At 39.8% G+C, this 18,786-nt stretch overlaps 2 protein-coding genes across 3 annotated transcripts in view; one reads left to right on the top strand and one right to left on the bottom strand.

The window, feature by feature from the left end:
- Nucleotides 1-15,340, top strand: part of LOC116733301 (leucine-rich repeat and fibronectin type-III domain-containing protein 4) — a 53,796-nt gene extending 38,456 nt beyond the window's left edge. For both annotated transcript variants that reach the window (XM_032584101.1, XM_032584100.1), the window contains one exon: nucleotides 12,319-15,340. In XM_032584101.1, the coding sequence (XP_032439992.1) occupies nucleotides 12,319-13,618 (1,300 nt within the window). In that variant the 3' untranslated portion in view covers nucleotides 13,619-15,340. The remainder of the gene's footprint in view (nucleotides 1-12,318) is intronic.
- pcxb (pyruvate carboxylase b) overlaps nucleotides 1-18,786 on the bottom strand; it is a 378,906-nt gene that overhangs the window by 165,387 nt on the left and 194,733 nt on the right. The window lies entirely within an intron of this gene.

Raw genomic sequence — 18,786 nt, 5'->3', positions numbered from 1 at the left:
GGTGCGGCTTTTCTGTGGATTTTTCTTCAACCACAAGGGGGCTCTTTAGCAGGAAGTGAATCACTGGAAGTCAAAATTGGAAATCAAAGAAGAAATTGCTAATTTTCATTTAGAACAAGCACATGGTAGCAGCAGGCACGACGGAGAAATGTTTTCAAACTCTTACCCCCTCATCATGGAAACAACACGAAGAAGTTCACATGATGCAGTTTTTAAATTGAAGACTATCGATCTGGCAGCACAGATCGATAGCTGCTGCATGTAAGCTCGACGTGAACGAATTCATGGTTCGGCATTGGAGACGCAGGGTTGCGTCCTTAAAGCAGATGTATTTTTGTGGAAAACCGAGAGCAATGGAGATAGCAGCGGCTTACATATGTACGTTTTCAGTTTAAAAAAAAACAACTTTGTGGGTGCGGCTTATAGTGAGGTGCGCTCTATAGTCTGGAAATTATGGTACAATTAAAGTTTTGAGCTCCATTTTTACCAGCTGGTGTTCAGGACTAACGGTTGCTAGGCAACAGAACATACACCCAGGTAAAGAATAACTCTGAAGGCTAGCTCATCCAGTTTCATTGTCGCTTACTTCCGGTCTTAGGCTGGGTTCTTTAGTCGACGAAGAACCCAACCTACGTTGACCAGATTGGTTGGATCCTTCAAAAGATCCAGACCTTGAATTTAAACATATTCCATTTGTTATAAACAATGTGCTGGTGCAGTTGTGGCGCCTGTTGTAGAGAATGTGATGCATAGAGACCTCAGTCCCCGACAAGTTTGAGTCCTGGACCGTTGACCTTCGCTGCATGAGTGCTAATGTTTGTATAAGGGTGCTAGCATTACCAATAGCGTGCTCCATCAGCTCAAGAAGTCATCTGGTCTGTTTTCGGTTCTTATAAACATCATAACAAATTTACTGTGCACTTAAAAGAGCAATAGAAAAACTGCTAGCTTGCTGTACAGAGCACTATATGGTGAACGACTGGATGAAAACAGCTGACATTAATTCTGCACACTCAACGTTACAGCTACTAAAACAAAAACCAGCTTTTTAATGGGAGGATATATGCTCAACTGTCTTAAAATGATGTTTTTTTTGGTTTCTGCTTTGCACTAAGGCATAAAACAAGAGGTGAAGTTTTAAATCGGAACAAGAAGGAAGACATGCATGGCGTTAGGCAAGCATCCAAAAACACCCAGCTTCAAGTACAAAATATATTACCCCTCTTAAAGTTTTACAACATTATGTTACAGGACCATTTTACAGGAAACAGATTAAACGGTAGCTGCCACCAACAAGATAGACAGAAAACGTGACAGACTGGAAGTTTGTATTAATACACAAACTTCAAAGATGAATAAAAAATACAGTTCAAACTGGGGATTAGACAAAGGGATCGACAAAGCAGAAGAAAATAGGAAAATCAGTCTGAACAGATAAAGAGGAAATCAAAGTAGGGACCATTAAAATGAAGCCAAGCCCACTACAATGCCGAAGGGGATTTACAGTATAGATTTATCTCCCGTCATCGATGTGTAAGAGCCAACTGCAGTATTACACAACAGCTGGTAAATCAGAAAAAACAGAAGCCTATGAAAGGAAGACTGGCTTATGAATTGAAATGGAAAGAATAGGACTGAAAGCTTTCTGAAACAGGTTTATAGAGATATTGCTGTGTTGTTTCTGCTTTAGAATGTGGCAAAAGAAACTCAACCCATCTGAATTGAGCAAAGGATGCCCAAGGCACTCAGAGAAAGTGGAGAAAACACAAGGTTTCATAACGGAAAGCAAGGAACAAAAGCAAGTGGCAAGATAGTTTGAGCAAAACGAGAACACTAAGCGTCACGCAGACTGCAGAGCGAAGCAGAGCACGCAGTGAGTGGCGGATTTAATCACTTTTAAAGGTCAGCCTCTTTCTACACGACTCCAGCCTTCATTTTAGCCTGGATTGTGTAATTCTGATGGCATCTGTGACAGACACCTGCTGGACGCCGTTCACCCCGTCACCCCACCACCCTCAATGATGACACCTGAGCTTTCCCTCCTGGAGCTCTGCCACAATGTTATAGCACCACACCTTGGTGGTCCTTGGTCAGCAAAAGAACAGATGGCAATCCCCTGGTTAAATGTAAATCTGTTTAAATGTCCCTCAGTGAGTCTAGACAGATGATTAAAATAGTGGACGGGGGCAAAGCTAGATGGTTTTGAAGGCTTCATATCTGTGGGATATGTATTCCCAGTTACATGGTGCATGAGAACCAGGCGGGTAAAAAGCAAAATGTGCCCAAATTGGAGGGGATCCATTTGAAAAACGCTTCATCTGTCATCTCATTAAAGTCCTTGAGATTTTATAAATGCTTCAGCAGGTGATTAATGTCATTTATTGTAATCTATGTCTACTAAATAGCTAACAAGGCATAGAACAAAGGTTTAACCCTTCAAGACCAAACTTGTCGGCCAAATTTGCAGTATTGTAATTCTACCACACTTTATGCTAACAGTTTCTGAAAGAGGAGACGTTGCGCTTTCCAGCCAATATCAGGTTGTTACGGTAATTTCACTCCCACCATAATCACAGGCAGTGATTATAATAGGCGGTAAATTGCGAAAATAACTTGCTAGATATTGAAAGTTCCAGTTTTTACGGATAAATGGGTAAATATATTTACTCACAGAACATTTAAAGAACTGCGTACAGTTAAGATAAGCAAAAATATCCAGGTGGAGATTTGAAACTTAGGACTCAAAGGTTTAACTTTTAGATCAGGACAATAGCAATGAAGAGCTACGTAGAGTTCACCCAAAACAGGCATATTCCTCCACTTTAAGATTCATAGCAATATTGTGCTGCAAAGCCATATCCTAGGAAACACATTAAAGTTTACCTTATGTGCCACCGACTTCAACCCCTTTGTGTATAATATCCCATATAAAGATGCACTCTGTTGCTTTCTATTGTACTCATGTTTTTTAAGTATGGATATTCTCCTCCAAGCACCAAATGGGAAATAAGATCTGTATCAATTTATATGTACAATCCACTAATAAGAGCAGTTCAAAGCTGGAAAGTCAAATTTTGACTTGGCTTTAATACCCACTTCCATCCAACCAGGAAAGTAAGGGCTTTGACTGTTCTCACAGTTCCTCCCAGGTCTCAACAGGGATCAACCTTCCTGTGGAGAACTCAAAAGTCCTGAGTTCGGGACACAATTTAACGGGAACGATCAGAGCGCTGACGAGAAAGGGGTAGTTGGAGGAGGAATCATGCAGAGTTTATGAAATAATGAGCACATTGGTTCAGACTTGAAATAAAGAGGGACGAACAATTAAAAAGAGCAGGTAGCAAGTTTGACATGCACAGAAAAAGAGCATGCTGAGAGCTAGACGGTGGAGAACAGGGCTAATGAGTCACAGGAGGGGAGGGCATTGAAGGAAATGGAACCTGAAAATTACATGAAATGCAATGCACTCATTTTCTGCTGCTAATTATACAACAGCGAACTAATATTTGGCACTCAGAGTAATGCGTGAGGTTATTAATGTACTAAAAATGCACATATTTGCAAAGCATCTTGGCATGTACAAGTTTCCCCTCATTGCTGAAGCCTTCTGTTTCTTCTCCTGTGACATACAAGACCCTTTAGCGTCCAATGCAATACTACTGGGGATTCGGATACGAGCTTCCCTATTTAGCTGGGCATGAGCCTGGAAGCAAGAACAAGAAGTTATGCAGGAAACACGATAAGTGCATCTGCCGAGGCAAGGATTGACGGAGATGTGTCGGAGAGATAAAACGGTGGGGGAAGAGCAGAGGCATGCAGAGCCAATGATGCAAAAGGGAAAGGAAGACAACCAGAAAAACAACTGATGGAAATGAGTGCAGAGAAGGGGGTCCAAACTGTGGTTAGACGGATCCTATAGGTAGATGTAATTAAGTGTTAAATTATTTTATGAATAAATGTGTCGACTCAAATCAAAAGCTTAAGATGACAGGGGAATGGAGACAGCCAGTTCTCATCTACATGTCAGGTTGCATTAAAATGTAAAATCAGAAAGGAGAAGAGGGATGGTTTAATTTTAAAGAAACATTAAAGATCAGGAATAATAAGGCTCAGAAAAAGATGAGAATCAAGAAATAAATCAGGCCTTGAGCGGTGACACAAAAATTAATCAGGATTAGTGATTAGCCGGTTTGAGATGCTCATAGTAAGAATAAAATGATTTTTTTTTAGCTATATTTGCACAAAAGTCTAAGAAAAAAGTAGAATGACACCAATCAGGCATACCATTATGACAGAAAGTGAATAACACTGATTATCGCCTCAGTGTGGGACCTGATAGTGGGTGGCAAAAAATGGGCAAGCATAAGGATTTGAGTGAGTTTAATGAAGACCAAATTTCATCTGCTGCTACTCTAGTCCAAAGCATTTCCAAAACTGCAGATGTGTGGAGTTTTCCTGGTCAGTATCTGTCAGAAAGAGTCCAAAGTGAGAAAAAGTGGTAGACTGGTAATAGGCGGTTGAGGTTCATTGAAGCACAATGGAAAGGAAGGCTAGCAATGTGCGGTCCAATCAAACAGAAGTTAAGAAAAGCATCAGAATGCCAAATGTGTTTGTACCTCTCTGCATTTTGGTTCATCAAAATAGCTGAACATCATTCAGGCTGTTGATGCCAACAATGGCTAACAGAACTGGGACTCACCAGTGTAAGTAGATTACCTGAGCAACAAGCTAATCAGGCAGAGTGTGTGAAGATTTGACCAATGTTCTGCAGGAAAACTTTGGCTGTTGCGACACATAGGCATTATTGGGAAAAATGCTTATGAAAAACAACCTGTGTTGTCTTTCAGGTGGACAATGTGCAAAAGATGTTCAGGAATAGTTCGAGGTGTACAGCCATCCTCTAAAGTCCTCAAATGTGGACATATAAAGTCCAAATCATGGAGGCTAGGTTCCATGTTAACTCACCCCTTTCACAACACATTACCAAAATGTTAAACCATTTTGTACCCATGTATTTAAGTTGTACCATGGTGTTTTTGGAAGCAAGTATTTTCATGATTTGTTGAGATAAATGGTCGTCTAGTTTGATTCAACTGTATATTATCAAAACTCCACTTTTGTTGCATTTGTTTTGGAGATAATTGGACCTGTTGACTCATGAAAACATGACACCTACTCAAACCAAAAAACCAACAAGCTACAAGATAGATACTTATTGGATTCACTAGACCACATTTTCTTGCAGCAGATTGACTAAAGTCATTTTAAAACACAGGTATCAAACTCCAGTTCTGGAACGCCACTGCCCTGCAACTTTTAGATGTGTCTCTGCTGCACCACACCTGAATAGAATAATCATTAGCAAGGCTCTGGAGAACTGATCTACACAAGAAGGAGGTAATTAAGCCATTTCATTCCAGCATTTTGTACCTGTGGCACATCTAAAAACTGCAGGACAGCGGCCCTCGAGGACTGGAGTTTGACACCCCTGTTTTAAATGTTTGGTTTTCAAAGCAGATTCCAAATGTACCTCAGGTAGGTACAGACTCCTGTGGCACTGTCTCAAACCTGAATACTTTGGGGGCTAAGCAGGCAGCACTTAAGATATGAAAGATTTAAATGATCTGCTGCTATTCATGTTGGTGCTGTTAGGGAGCACAGCAAAACTTTAGGGGTTGAATCTGTTTTAGCAATAAACATGCCTAATCTGTGTATAACTGGAATAACCAATTAATTGAATTCACGTGTTGTATAAGAGGGAGAAGTGAAGAAGCCTTCAGTTGACCAGCTTACTGACAGTGCAGAGCAACAAGTAGAGGAGGGGCAGTGCCGTGTTATTCTGATTTATACAGCACTTTCTCTAGCATCTCCTTAAAAAATAGACTTTAAACCAAAGGAACTTTTCACAATATCGATCTTTCCCAAGAGCAGAAAACAGCCAGAGTGTACTTTGGATCAGAAAAAACCGAATAGACAGGGGAGAACTAAAAGACCTCCCAAAATGAGGTATAAAAGACTGACATTTGGACAGATGAAGAAAAACAGAAGATCTCTGCAGGCTAAATCAAGGAAGACAGCCAATGAAACATTTAGCAGTTCAACAAATCAAGACCCCAAAACGAGAGGAAAGGGTAAACGGACAAAGGAAGTGACATGAGGAAAAGGAAACAGGAGCAGTATAGATGTCAGCCAGACGAGGAGATAATTGCTTTGTTGTTCCTCCTAGACTTGCTCTCTCTCCCCTCTGCTCTGTGGCCCGGTCCTGTCAGGTGTCAGACCACCAGACTCGGCTCCGATAGTGAGGAGAATACCGGAGGAGGAGAAAGACGAGCCAAAACATTCCCCCTTCATTTCCTTGGCTTTAACTCTCTTCCTCTCCTGGATTCAGATGATAACTCACCATCTTCAACAACAAAACAGACTTTCTTCCATCGTGCATGCTTTTTTTGTTGGCTTTAACCAAACAGCAATTTGAAACACAGCATCAGCCCTGCACTCTGTGTAGGTTAAGAGAACAATAAAATCTGCCACAAACATTTAAATAAATTGCTTAATCTGATTTCCGACAAAAGGCGACATTATCATGAAGAGCTCTCAGTATTTAGTTGAGTATCATTTCCTTTAGTCCAGGGTGTGTATGCACAAAACATGGCTGCACGAAAACAACTTGGCTCATCAAAGATGCATGACTTTCATGTATATTTCAATGAAAATCCCTACATTTATCATTGCCAGTATACAGGTTAAAAAAACATTAGCGGAGGGGAGTTTCACAACCTCATAAAAGAGAAAGACGATGTGAAATATGTGGTGACGATGGAGGGAGGATGCAAAGCAAACAGAAGATGAGGCGATAAGATAAAGCGAAGGATGAGAAAGGACTGGGGACACTTAGAGGAAATGATATAGAAGAGCAGAGGGAAGACAAACAGCGCCAGAGTGACCTTGGAGGCTGAATCACGCACCGTGGCTGCTGCTCAGGCTAATAGAGATATAGCACAGTGACTAAAATGAAGAGAAGCTTGGAGGTCAGGAAGAGACCAGTGAGAATTGCCAGAGCATTTAGAACAAGCAGAAATTGAGTCTTTCAATAGAGACACAGAGAAGAAAGAGAGAGAGAGTGGGGAACAAGATTTCAAGGGTATGTAGCCTGAGATGCTTTATATCGTTGGGTTAGAAAAGGATTTTTAAAAATCAGATGAATAAAAGATAAATAAGGGTGAAAATGTTAGGAATTACAATCCACTCTTAATTTTTTGGTAACCTGGTTACTGCTGTTTTTGTTGCAGTTGTTTGAAACTTTAATTATTGCTTTGACTGAATTTTGGGGCAAACTTGGGAAATTCAGGTAGGAGGCATCAATCCACAGCAAGGTTTTAAAACATTGCAGTTTGCCAAACAAATATTTAAAGCGGTGCCGTTCCTATGGCTTAAAACTCTTTTCAATGAGAGCCTGAGAAACCAGACTTTTCTTAGGGTGAATTCACACCAGCCCTGTTTTCAGTCCACTTTAATCAAACTCTAGTCCATCTGTCCAGAAAGTGCGGTTCGCTTGGGGAGATGTCAATGCGTAATCGAACTCAGATGCGGACGAAATAAGTAAACTCTGGTTCACCTAAAACCCTAAGGTTCAGTTCGGTTGAAGTGAACTTGGTGTGGTTAGAAATATATGTAAATGTCAAGCAGACGATAGTGTAGGGCATTCTGGGTAAATACAAATCTATTGATAGCAGGAGAAATAGCTTGTGGTAAAAAGGAAATCCTGCAGCTACTAAAAACTGACGCCAGTCCATTTTTGTTTATATTTTGTGAAGAAAAACGTTGCGCTCAGTGTCTCCTTTATTGGTTTCTGTGTCGTTACACTTAGTGGTTCTGGGTGCAGCCAATTTTTCCATGATCGACAAGTAAAATCAGAGATGCACCAATCCAAATTTTGTGGTTGTTGTCCAATCACTGGTTTTGGTAAATCTTTCATTTATATTTTATCCATTTTCTAGAACCATAGGAATGGATAATTTTTGTTTTACTCAAGCATTCCTGTTATGTGCTGAAAATTACATGCTCTCGCAGTCTGGAAAACCTGCAGACAGGTCTTGCTATGGAAATCAGATAGGGACAAATGCTTCAATGCTTCTGGAATAACTTAAGTTTTGGTGAATATGACTCCACTATCTCTACCAAGGAAGCTGTAGCAGTATTTTTTCTCCTTAAGGTCGATGTTTGTTATTGTCTGTGGAAAGATGATTGGAATCAGTCAAAACCCAAACTGGCAGCTTGGGCCTCAAAGAAAACCATAAATCTATATTGGCCAGTAAAGCCTCGATTGGTGCAACTTTACTCTAAAAGCTTTGCCCTTTCAGTCCATCACACCTGTCAGTGATGAAATAAGGGAGGGTCAAGTATCATGGATCAGTTACACTCACATAAAGGTTCTGGATGAACGGACACCACTGATGTTTTAGAATAAACAGAGGCCGCACCACTCTCACTTCTGACTCTTCATGCTGGAAAACCGATTGAGCACCCGGTCTCTCCACCACTGGGCTTTACAGTGGAAACTCAATCCTGTAGACCGACTGATTGCCCTAAAGTCTCTCAGTTTGAGTTTTCCCAACCATGACACATTAGACGGTACCTCCATGACTTGACAAGTTCTAAAAGCATAACTGAGTCTGTGCTCTATTTTCCCTGCTAATATTAGTTACTCGTCTGATGTTTTGGGCTTCCCAGTATAATTGGTGTCCGTTGTTCCATAGAGCTGCCAGACGATTTGAAGAACAAAAGGTCTTTGTGTAGAGGCAGAGTTGAGGGAACTTATTAATCTAAGAAAATTGAACAAGAGCCACTTTTACCAGTGCTGTTTTGACAAACCAGCTGCTGCATTTCGTCATTTAAAACACGCACATCTTTTCAAAGGCATCGTCTTGTCTTCATGTTTAGTTTTAAATGTCTGCTTTGATCCGGGAAGCTGATTTTCAGGTCAGTGTTTCCTCTTTGAAAGAAAAACGCGTCTCATCTTCTGAGGATTTCTTATGAGAGTTTGGTGTTTAGAGACTGGAGGTAGATATGCTTTCAGGAACATTAATACACTGCGAAACCAAATAATGAGCTTTACCCAGGGCTTCTCCAACAAAGACGTGGTTGAGTAAATTTGTGACTCTACAAAGAGGGAATCTATGGCAACATAAGAAATTTTGGTTTCTTTGAATTTGTTTTCAGAAAATATAACCCATTTTTTATAGCATGATTGAAAACTTTTACTATAAATATACAACAGTTAATTCATGCTTTAAATATTGAAACAAAGAAAAATCAGAGGCCTGGCGGGCATCCTGCAGCCTTCAGATGAGTCTCTTGATTTCTCACAGACAAATAGCTGAGAGGTTAGCAGGAGTTCAGGAGTTTGCAAAACCTGACAACATTCAGGTAATTCAGTAAATTGTTTTCAGGTGTGTTGGTTCAGAGACATTTAAATGTTTAACCCTTCCAGACCAAAGTTATCGGCCAAATTTGCAATACCGTAATTTCGCCACACGTTGTGTTATCTGAAAAATTCCAACAGTTTCTGAAAGGGGAGACGTTGCGCTTTGTAGCCAATATCGGGTTATTACGGTAATTTCACCCCCACTGTAGGAGGGAGTGAAATTAATCTGAGGGGTACTCTTTCAAGAGATGGTAAATTACGAAAAGAACTGTGCATTTAATGGCTAGATATTGAAAGTTCCAGTTGTTTGGATAAATGGGCAAATATATTTACTCAAGACATTTAAAGGACTTTGTACAATTAAAATAAGCAAAAATATCTGGATGGAGATTTGAAACTTAGATCATAAACGGTTAAAAGACACTGAAGAAGTGGAGTTTGATATCAAGGCTTTTGGACAATGGTGTCTGATTGAAGTCTGAAAATACAAATATTCTCTTTAATTTTATTTTCTCAGACTGATCTAGAACTATAAATCCAGACTGATTAGAAACCCTGCCCGTCATGCTGACCATTGAACTCTTAAAATAACATTGTAGTTGTAGTTTAATCTTTTATCAGTGTCATCTGTTTTTAGGTAGAGGCCATTTCGGACTTCCTGGAAAAAAAATTTAACATGCGGTCTACCTGTGTGATAGTTTCTACCCTTTGTACCAGCTAAAAACATTTTCAGGTTTGAAGCCGTAGGAAAGATCGATATTCGTTCCAGAGCCTAAAATCCATGCATCTGCCCTGCAGCGTGCCTGAAAGTAGGCGCCTCTGATTTCCCAGCTACACTGCATTATTAAACATCAAATCCCATCATCCCATCAAGACCAACATAAATATGTATGAGAAGCGTCAATCAGGCCGGTTTCATTTGTAAAACTTGATTACATGAAGGTAATTACACCCAATTTAAAAGCGAAGGAAATCTGCTGCTGTCCTGTCTTTATTTTGAATGCATTTTAAATAGAGTTAGGATGGGGGTATTAAAGGAGAAGCTCCCTGAGCGTCTGAGTCATCCAAAATGGCATTTACGGGATGTAACTCCAAGTCTGAGGAGAGACTTAATGGCTAGAAGCACATTATACAAAATAAGCTCTTTGATGTGGCAGGAGAAAGCCGAGAAAAATAGAGACAAAAGCAGAGGAGGAGGAAAAAAACACTTTTCCCACACAAGAGGGTTAAAGCTGCAGAGGACAAACTCAAACCAGCAACAACACACTTGAGGTGGGCTTCAGTCTCCCACACATACTCATCAAAAAAACACATGCTTATTCTGCTCTTCTAAATACAAACAATAGACCAATTCCCATCCTGAAGCAAGCTAAATACAAATTATGCAAAGTGAGGGCCTTCTGTTCTTCAACCATTCAGTTCACCTTTCTTCCACTCGTTAGCTCCAGCACTTAAAACGAGGACGGGGTCAAACTCTTCTCTCTCTATAAACCCTCCACACTCGAACTCATGCAGACAAAATCTGCATCAATCACAGAGGAAGCTCTGTTTCTGGACATAACATTAACAGCACCGTGTGGACATTTGACTTACAGTCTTGCTTACCAATAATCTATCCTGCTATACATGTCACAGACCTAAGACTGTACAATTGGAGCCCCATGTTTTTCATTTAACCATTTTTGAGGGATTCAAATATATTTGGGTTTCTGTTTGATCACCTGAGGATATTCTACTTGATTTTACAATCCTTTCTCTAAACATCACCCCACTGCTCAGCTGTCTCTTTACGGAGGAGTATTGTTACATTGTTTAAGTGTAGAGCTAAAAGCAATTTAGCTAACCTCTCTCTAAAATACAAATCTTTCACTTAATCTTTTGTCTTATCTTAATTTCATTTTAATTTTTTTATTACATTGAAATTTAAATCAGTTTAATATATCTTTTCAATTTTTCTTCTGCATTCGTCAATTTCTTTCAATACACTTTTTTAAATCTAGAATTACATGCACTTTATGCATCTTGTCTTATAATTCTCATCTTGTCCATTATTTCCTAATTTAATATCTGTTTAAACTTAAATTACTTCAATATTAGTTGTATTTTCATATTTAATCCTTCTCATACTTCTCTCCTTAAATTGTTTAAATTCCTTTTTACTGGTTTATTTTTTTAGTTCTATTTTTTATTATCAGTTGTAATATTTTCTTCATTTTTTTGTTGTATTTACTTTTAGTTGCAGTACTTAATATTTTCTTAATATTTTTGTTGTGATCATTTTTTTTAGTTCTATTATTTCTTTATTAGCTGTACTATTTCTTGTTTTAGTCATACTGTAATATTTTAATCATATTTCTTATATTACTCTATTTTAGTTTTGTTATGAAACATTTTTCAGCTGTGTTAATTATTTTATCTAATTAAAAACAGTATGGGGATCATTATGTGTGTCTCGTGAAAAAAATAGGTATTTCAAAAATATATTTTGTAGTTTAATATGCATCAATACTTTCTAGCTCCTGAAAATCAGATAAAAAAAACAAAAATCTACTTGGACATTATGGCTCAAACACATAATATCGACTTCACACAGAGATTTTAATATGATTGCCAACACCTATAGGCATCAACTACTCTCCAAATGAGCAGGTTTTTTCCTTTATATCCCCTTGTGCATTCGCCAAGAAAAGCCTCATTTTCTGTTCCATTGCTAATAACAGAACCAATCTTTTGCTCTTTTTACACCGCCTTTTACTTTGTTGCTCTAATATTCAACCTCATTACGTTTTTCACAGTAAGCTGAATATTTAGGTCCCAATACGAGCGACTGAATATATTTTACATCTCAGTATGTCTGAAGTAACAAAGCTTTTCTTTCTGAAATCTCTCCACAGGATCCTCCCATCAACCAGCGACCGCTTCCTGCTGAAGAACCTGGTTTCTGGGGTGGACTACAACCTGTGTGTGCTGGCCATTTTTGACGACACAATCACTTCACTGGCTGCAACAAAAGTACTGGGGTGCACCTCCTTCTCCACCAAGGATGTTTACCCGGCGTGCCGCTCGCTCCAAGCCCACTTCTTGGGTGGGACGCTCACCATACTGGTGGGCGGCGTCGTCGTGGTCACCCTACTCGTGTTTACCGTGGCGCTCATGGTCCGCCATCGGGTTTGCAACCACGGCGACCACATGTTCTGTCAAAACGGCAACACGGAGGCTGGAGGTGGGGCCTGCTGCCAGGGTGGAGTGGGCGGATGTGGGGACAAAGGGGGAAACGGGGGCGGGTGTTATCAGTCCAACGGCTCTGGAGACGTGATGATGGTGGTCCTTCCCAACGGCCTGCCCTCTAAGAGAGGAGGGGAGGCGGCGAAAGACAAGGACAAGGAGAAAGACGGAGCCGATTCCGCTTCCCCTCTGCCTCCCAAACTGCCCCCGAAGCCCCGGCCAAAGCCGAGAGTCAACCTGGAGCAGTTCCTGTCAGCGGGAGGGGTGGTTTCCACGACGACAGGGGCGGGGAGCGAGATGGCCTTGGTGGTGAGGCAGAGGAAGGCACTGCTGCACAACCTAGAAAGTGAAAGAACTCCCCTCTACTACTCCCCCTCTCCTTCATCCACACTGCCCCGGCAGTCTCGTTCCAGGGACCGCCCAAATCCGCGCCTGGAGCGAGAACTGACAAACCGAGCCAGCTTCTCTCTGGCTGCCCCCCTGAGAGACTCGGAGCTGCTGGACTGGAGAATCACACCCAGAGGCAGGGACAAATGGAACTCCTCGCAGGCTTATCAGAGCCCCGTCTCCCCTCTGAGCCCCGCCGGTGGGACAGTTGGCAAGCGGCGACACTCGCTCGACATGGGCTCCTCTGTTGCCTTAGCAACCGATGCGGCCGCAACTGTTGCCAGGCGCTACGGCGCCGTGAGCTGTGCCAAGCGTCTGAGCGTGATCTGGACCAGACGGAGCCAGTCCCTGCACGGGATGCTGGTGCAGTGCGCGTCGACGACGAGCGCCGCCTCGTCGATGACCAGCGACGAGGGCGAGAGCGTCGGGGGACTCGGAGGTCCCGATTTCAAACATGGATACATCCACGCCTATAACACCACCAACTCAAACTCAAACACTGGGACGAGCGGTGGGAAAGCAAAAGAGAGGAGTAAGGAGAAGGAGAAAGGTGGTGAAGATCTGGAAGAAAGCGTGGTGTAGTCTGGAAAAGGCAGAGCAGGAAAAAGTTAAAGGCTTAAGGCAGGACGGTGATTCAGGAAGGTGATTAGAGGTGAAATTAGAGGAGCGGAAAATTAGAGAGGTGGGATCAGAATGAAGGAGAGGAGTCAGACTGAGTCACAGCCAATTTATTGCCCAGCAAGAAGTCCAGGAAATTACATAGAAGATGGGAAGGAAAAATTTTAATTAAATACTTTGGGTAAGATGAAAAGAGTAATAATCAAAAATCTAGACAAAGAGAGGGGCAAACAATATAAGAAGTATGCGGCCGCAAAGAAATCTAATCATGAATCATAAAAAAAGCATCAGAATGAAGGTTATGTGGCAGAGTCAGGGTGAGCGAAGCTTACGGCAACAAAGCTGCGGTTCTCCAGAGTCCACCCACCCACCAACTCAACAAGCACCATCAAGTGGATTTAAACTGCCTCAAAAACAATACCGCTGCTTCTGGAGGCTGCTGCATTATTTTGGCTCTCACTTCCAACACAGACCACCTTTCTGAGACGCTTTCCCAAAATAAAAATAAAACAAAATAACTAAAAGAAGCACTGACTGTGAAAGAAGTGTCCGGGTGAGGATTATTAGGCCGTGTGCGCCTCTGGATTATGGGAGTATAAATACAGAGCCTGGTGCAATGGACATGATCAATCGATACGGGGGTGGAAAAGAGAGGCAGTGGGACCACAGATGCTAAAAGAAAAGTATTGGGATCACAAGTCAATATGGATTACAAAATGGAGGAGACGCGGGCCTGATGGAACATGTGAGTGTCCATTTCTGAAAGAAGATCATGCTGCATGTTGGATAATGGAAAGAAAGGAATCATGGTAATGGGTGCATAAGTGTTGGTGGAACAGACTGGATGTGTATTTGCAGACAGGGTCAATCCAGTAACACACCATCAGTTTATAAAAAACAGGAAAAAAAAGAAGAACAACACGTTTAGTGCTTTCTGGGCATGCTGGAGAAAGCAGGAATTTGCACAATTATGATAAGAGGTGTCCTATCCAAACTGAAGTGCAACGTTTAAAGTTCAAATGGATACTTTCGGCACCGTAGCATTGTCAGAGAGCACAAACTGGTGGAAAAAAATCTAATTTTCAAACTCATTTTGTGTGACTTTTAGACTTATTTGTGTCACAAGGGTTCAAAGTTTAAAACCAAACTGCTGAATGTTGAAAAGGAGCCAGAAAAATAATTACAGAATCACTAACATTCACAGAAAGACTCACTTGAGACTCTTAAATGCTTTCAAAATAAAATAAAAAATAAAAAATAAAAATCAAGAGAAAACATGAAAGTACAAAATATATATATATGGCATATATATATAAAAATGTTACTTGTTGCACCGTGTGTTTCTGTTTTTCTGAGGAATGATGTTAGGAGCAGAATTTGAAGTGTGTGATTTATTTTTGTTCCTTTTAACATCAATAATTCATGATTAGAACAAAAAACGTTAATACTTGACGAATAGTAAAGCTCAAGAGGAAAATAAATAAGCACAGAACAAAAACTGGAAAACGCGTACATCCCAGTACACGGCCTCAAACTGATGCCTATAAAAACAGAGCCAGTTAGATTTATAATGTTGACTTTTACTCAACAATGGGTTTTTTTTTTCTGTTTTATTATTTCATTTTTGCCAAAGTCAATATTGTTCTCTGGACTTGATATAAATAAAAATTACATGTATGGAAAAGATGTGAGTAAATTTGTACTTTCTACACAGAATGTGCTTTTTAAAAATCAAATGTATCATTGTGTAATAATATCCTGTAGTGTCACAGAAAGACGATATTAAGCTCTCATGTTAGGTTATACAACTTGAGTGGCTTCAGTGCTGAAGCATTGGAAGGTGCTTGAAACTGTTCCCACATCATTACATCTGTACATAAGGCCAACATTTGATCCATTCTTTCTTAAATTACAGAGATCGAATTGTAGTCTTTATATTATCATTAGTAAGTTAGAAACGCTATTTTTAAAAGCTGTTTCAAAGCAACAATGTTTATGAACAAAGCAAATAGTACTTACAGTATGTACACCATACAAACTGGATTAATTTATACCATCTAGTGACACTAAAAAAAAGTTTATGAACAGAAAAAACAAAACAGCATTTACAAATTCAGCTGTAAAATTACATCTAGAACAATATTATAGCTATAAGTTTACAAATCTAGAACAAACTTACAAAGTACCATCTGCTTAACAATCCTGAACAAGAATCAAACATGGAGAACCAACATTTTGCTTTATATTGTACAAATCTGGAAGTCAACCCGGAAAAACTGGAACAGACATTTGGTTGTGATTCCAAATGCAACTAAGGAAATGGTTGTGATACTATGCAACAACGCCTTTCCTCCATCACTGGCTGTGATTCAGGGCCGATCCACTTCTATACATATCTTATGGGTGGACAACAGACATTTAAGGCTGATGACGACCATGTTACGGCTGCAGGTGGCCACTGCAAAGAAGATATTTATGGAAGGGGATTTGTTTACATTTATGAGAAGCAAACACCGAATGTGACGGCTTCTCCTCCTCTCCAAAGCAGCCACGCTGGTTTTCGAGGGTAGACTAAACAACTAAAAGATCTTGCTGCAAACCAGATAAGAACCTATTTTGAGGCTGGAGGAATTATTGTGAAGGAGACAGAAAATGTGTCTTCTTACCAAAAACAACAAAAAAGAAAATATATGGGAACCATATTTGGTAATATTTTTTGGTTTGTGTTTTATACTTTCCTTGGGTTATTATTTACTTTGGTGGTATTTTAAAAAAAAAATTCTATATTCTTTCTGTGGACTTTATTATTTGTTGGGACCCTCAAGCCAAGCATTGACAGCATAGCTTTAAATTTAATTACAACTGGTAAACGTATTTACCAGTTTAAAATAAAGTTTTAAACTAACAAAATCTGTAATTTTATTAGTTAATAATTATTATAATAGTTATAATAATGAACATAGTATATTAATCAATATGTACTTACAGAATATATAATTACTATAATTAGTAATATAATAGTTTTTAATAATAAGCTATATATAATTACATAATAATTAAACAGGGTTCCTGCCATGCTTTACTAACTGTTGCTCAGAGCTTTTCACTGGTGGAGCAAATTTATTCCTAAAAGATAAGTTTATAGTTTATGCATTTAAAGCTGGAGAGCAGACCAATCACACAGCTGGCGCCCCAGAGCGTTTCAGCCCGTGCTGCTGCTGAATGAGCTATGAAACTTACCTCAGCGCGGATCGCGCGCTCCTCCTTTCACTCAAACTGGACACAGGCTGACCTCTCTGGACATTTACATCAACACCCTGTAAATGGGGATACTTCTTTGGAGAAGCCTACGCTACATCAAGGTAAGAGTTTTAAACAAATCGCGTTAGCTCTGGTTGCGCAGCTCTATGCGAACTCGTAGTCATCACACTGGGTTTATATTGGGGTTTTTTGTTTTTTGTATTTTTGTTTTTTGTATTTTTGTGGTAACACTCCAGTTACACAAAGCACCAAATCATATCAAATGCTTTGTCCACGTAGCCAGAGTTAATGAGTGCAGCTGCGTGGAGATCTGAAAAACTCGTCCCATAAACTTGAGCAACAGTTTCTATGAATATTGTTCTTTCAACTTCTACAAAGTAAACTTGCCTTAAAATTGTACATTTAAATATGAATCAATTTAAAGTCTTTTATTTTATCTATTCTGAAACCATTAAATTAAATTCAGCAGCATTGATACTCTCAAACAAATGTTACATTTGAGAAGTTCTAACCTTCTGTGTTCTTTGTTAAAATATTAGCAATTAAATTGACTTAAATTGAATTAAACAAATAATTGATATTCATTTTAATTGCATTTTTTAAATTGTTGTAGTTGTGGGCTTTTTCCTGTCTACTTAACATCTTTTAATACAAAAACACAGTGGACCGCCGGATGACTGCCTCGGCGCCCCGATAAGCAGGTTTTCTGGGGGAAACCCTTGACAATATCATTATAATGATAATTATCGTCATATTAATAAATATAATTATTAATATTCATATTTTAATTATTTGTATTAATAATAGAAGTAGTAACATTATGTAGCTAGAAAATTTAAATGGGGGTTTTCCAAAGTGTGCCCGTTGTCTCGAACCTGGGATCCTGATGCTAAATATTAGCATCAATGTTGAGCTTAGCTAAAATGTAGCCTGTGGAGAATCACAAGCATGTTGACTAGTATGGACTTGCTCTATTCGGTTTGTTAAAACTAGTGTATAAGCAGTGCACTGCTTATGTTTGTGCTAATGTTAATTCTTATGTATTATGGGCCATCCTTTGATTTCAATAACCTGAAAGAAAAATATAACTAACATGCTTATTTTAGGGAAAAGGATAATATTAGCGTAACGCCTGAGAGAAATAATGAGGCTTTTATTTAGAAATTTTCAGTAAGTTTCATTTTAAAAGGTCTCACTAATCCCATGTTGGGTTAAACCAGTATATAAAGCCCAAAACAGCAATTACCTGATGTGAAAAATGTGAAGGGCTTTTATTTTGTTGGGCATGTGTTGCTCTTATTTCAACAGTCCGATATGGTTGTCAGTTTAGGGGCGTCAAGTTTCATGAGTCACATGGAACTTACTTCCTTTGCTCGTCTGCCATCTTGTCTGTAGTAACTGTTCCGCCATGTCTGTAGTTCTAACCTTCAGCTCCTTCGTGCTCTGTTGCTATGGTAACTAATCCTCTCTGCCAACTGCCACGTGTGAATGAGACACACAGGAGGAAACAGAATTCTGTTTCGAGTCTAACCGACACAAAACAGTGTTGGTTAGAATTTGTTTTGATTTTGGCCCGGGTTTTTTTGTTGTTTTTGTTGCTAATTACATTGCCATGGTTACTCGAAATGCCAAGAGAAGCAACAGTCCGCATGCCGAGATTGAGCCACGCGTTTTGATATATACATTGTGGGCAGGCACGCAGCAGTACAAGCATTGCACTGTTCTCCTATACATTGCTATGGCAGGCCCCAATAATGCTCAATATCAGCTGTACTGAAACATAAGCAGTAAAGGCTAACAGGACAGCCGGCTGTGATTCTGGTGCTTAGTTATTTCAAAGCACATCTGCTGGTTTCAGAATGCGACATGAT

Source organism: Xiphophorus hellerii, chromosome 14, assembly GCF_003331165.1.
Source record: "Xiphophorus hellerii strain 12219 chromosome 14, Xiphophorus_hellerii-4.1, whole genome shotgun sequence".
Taxonomy (NCBI): Eukaryota; Metazoa; Chordata; class Actinopteri; order Cyprinodontiformes; family Poeciliidae; genus Xiphophorus; species Xiphophorus hellerii.
Note: the sequence above shows the minus strand (reverse complement) of the source record. Positions and strands in the feature narration are given on the sequence as shown.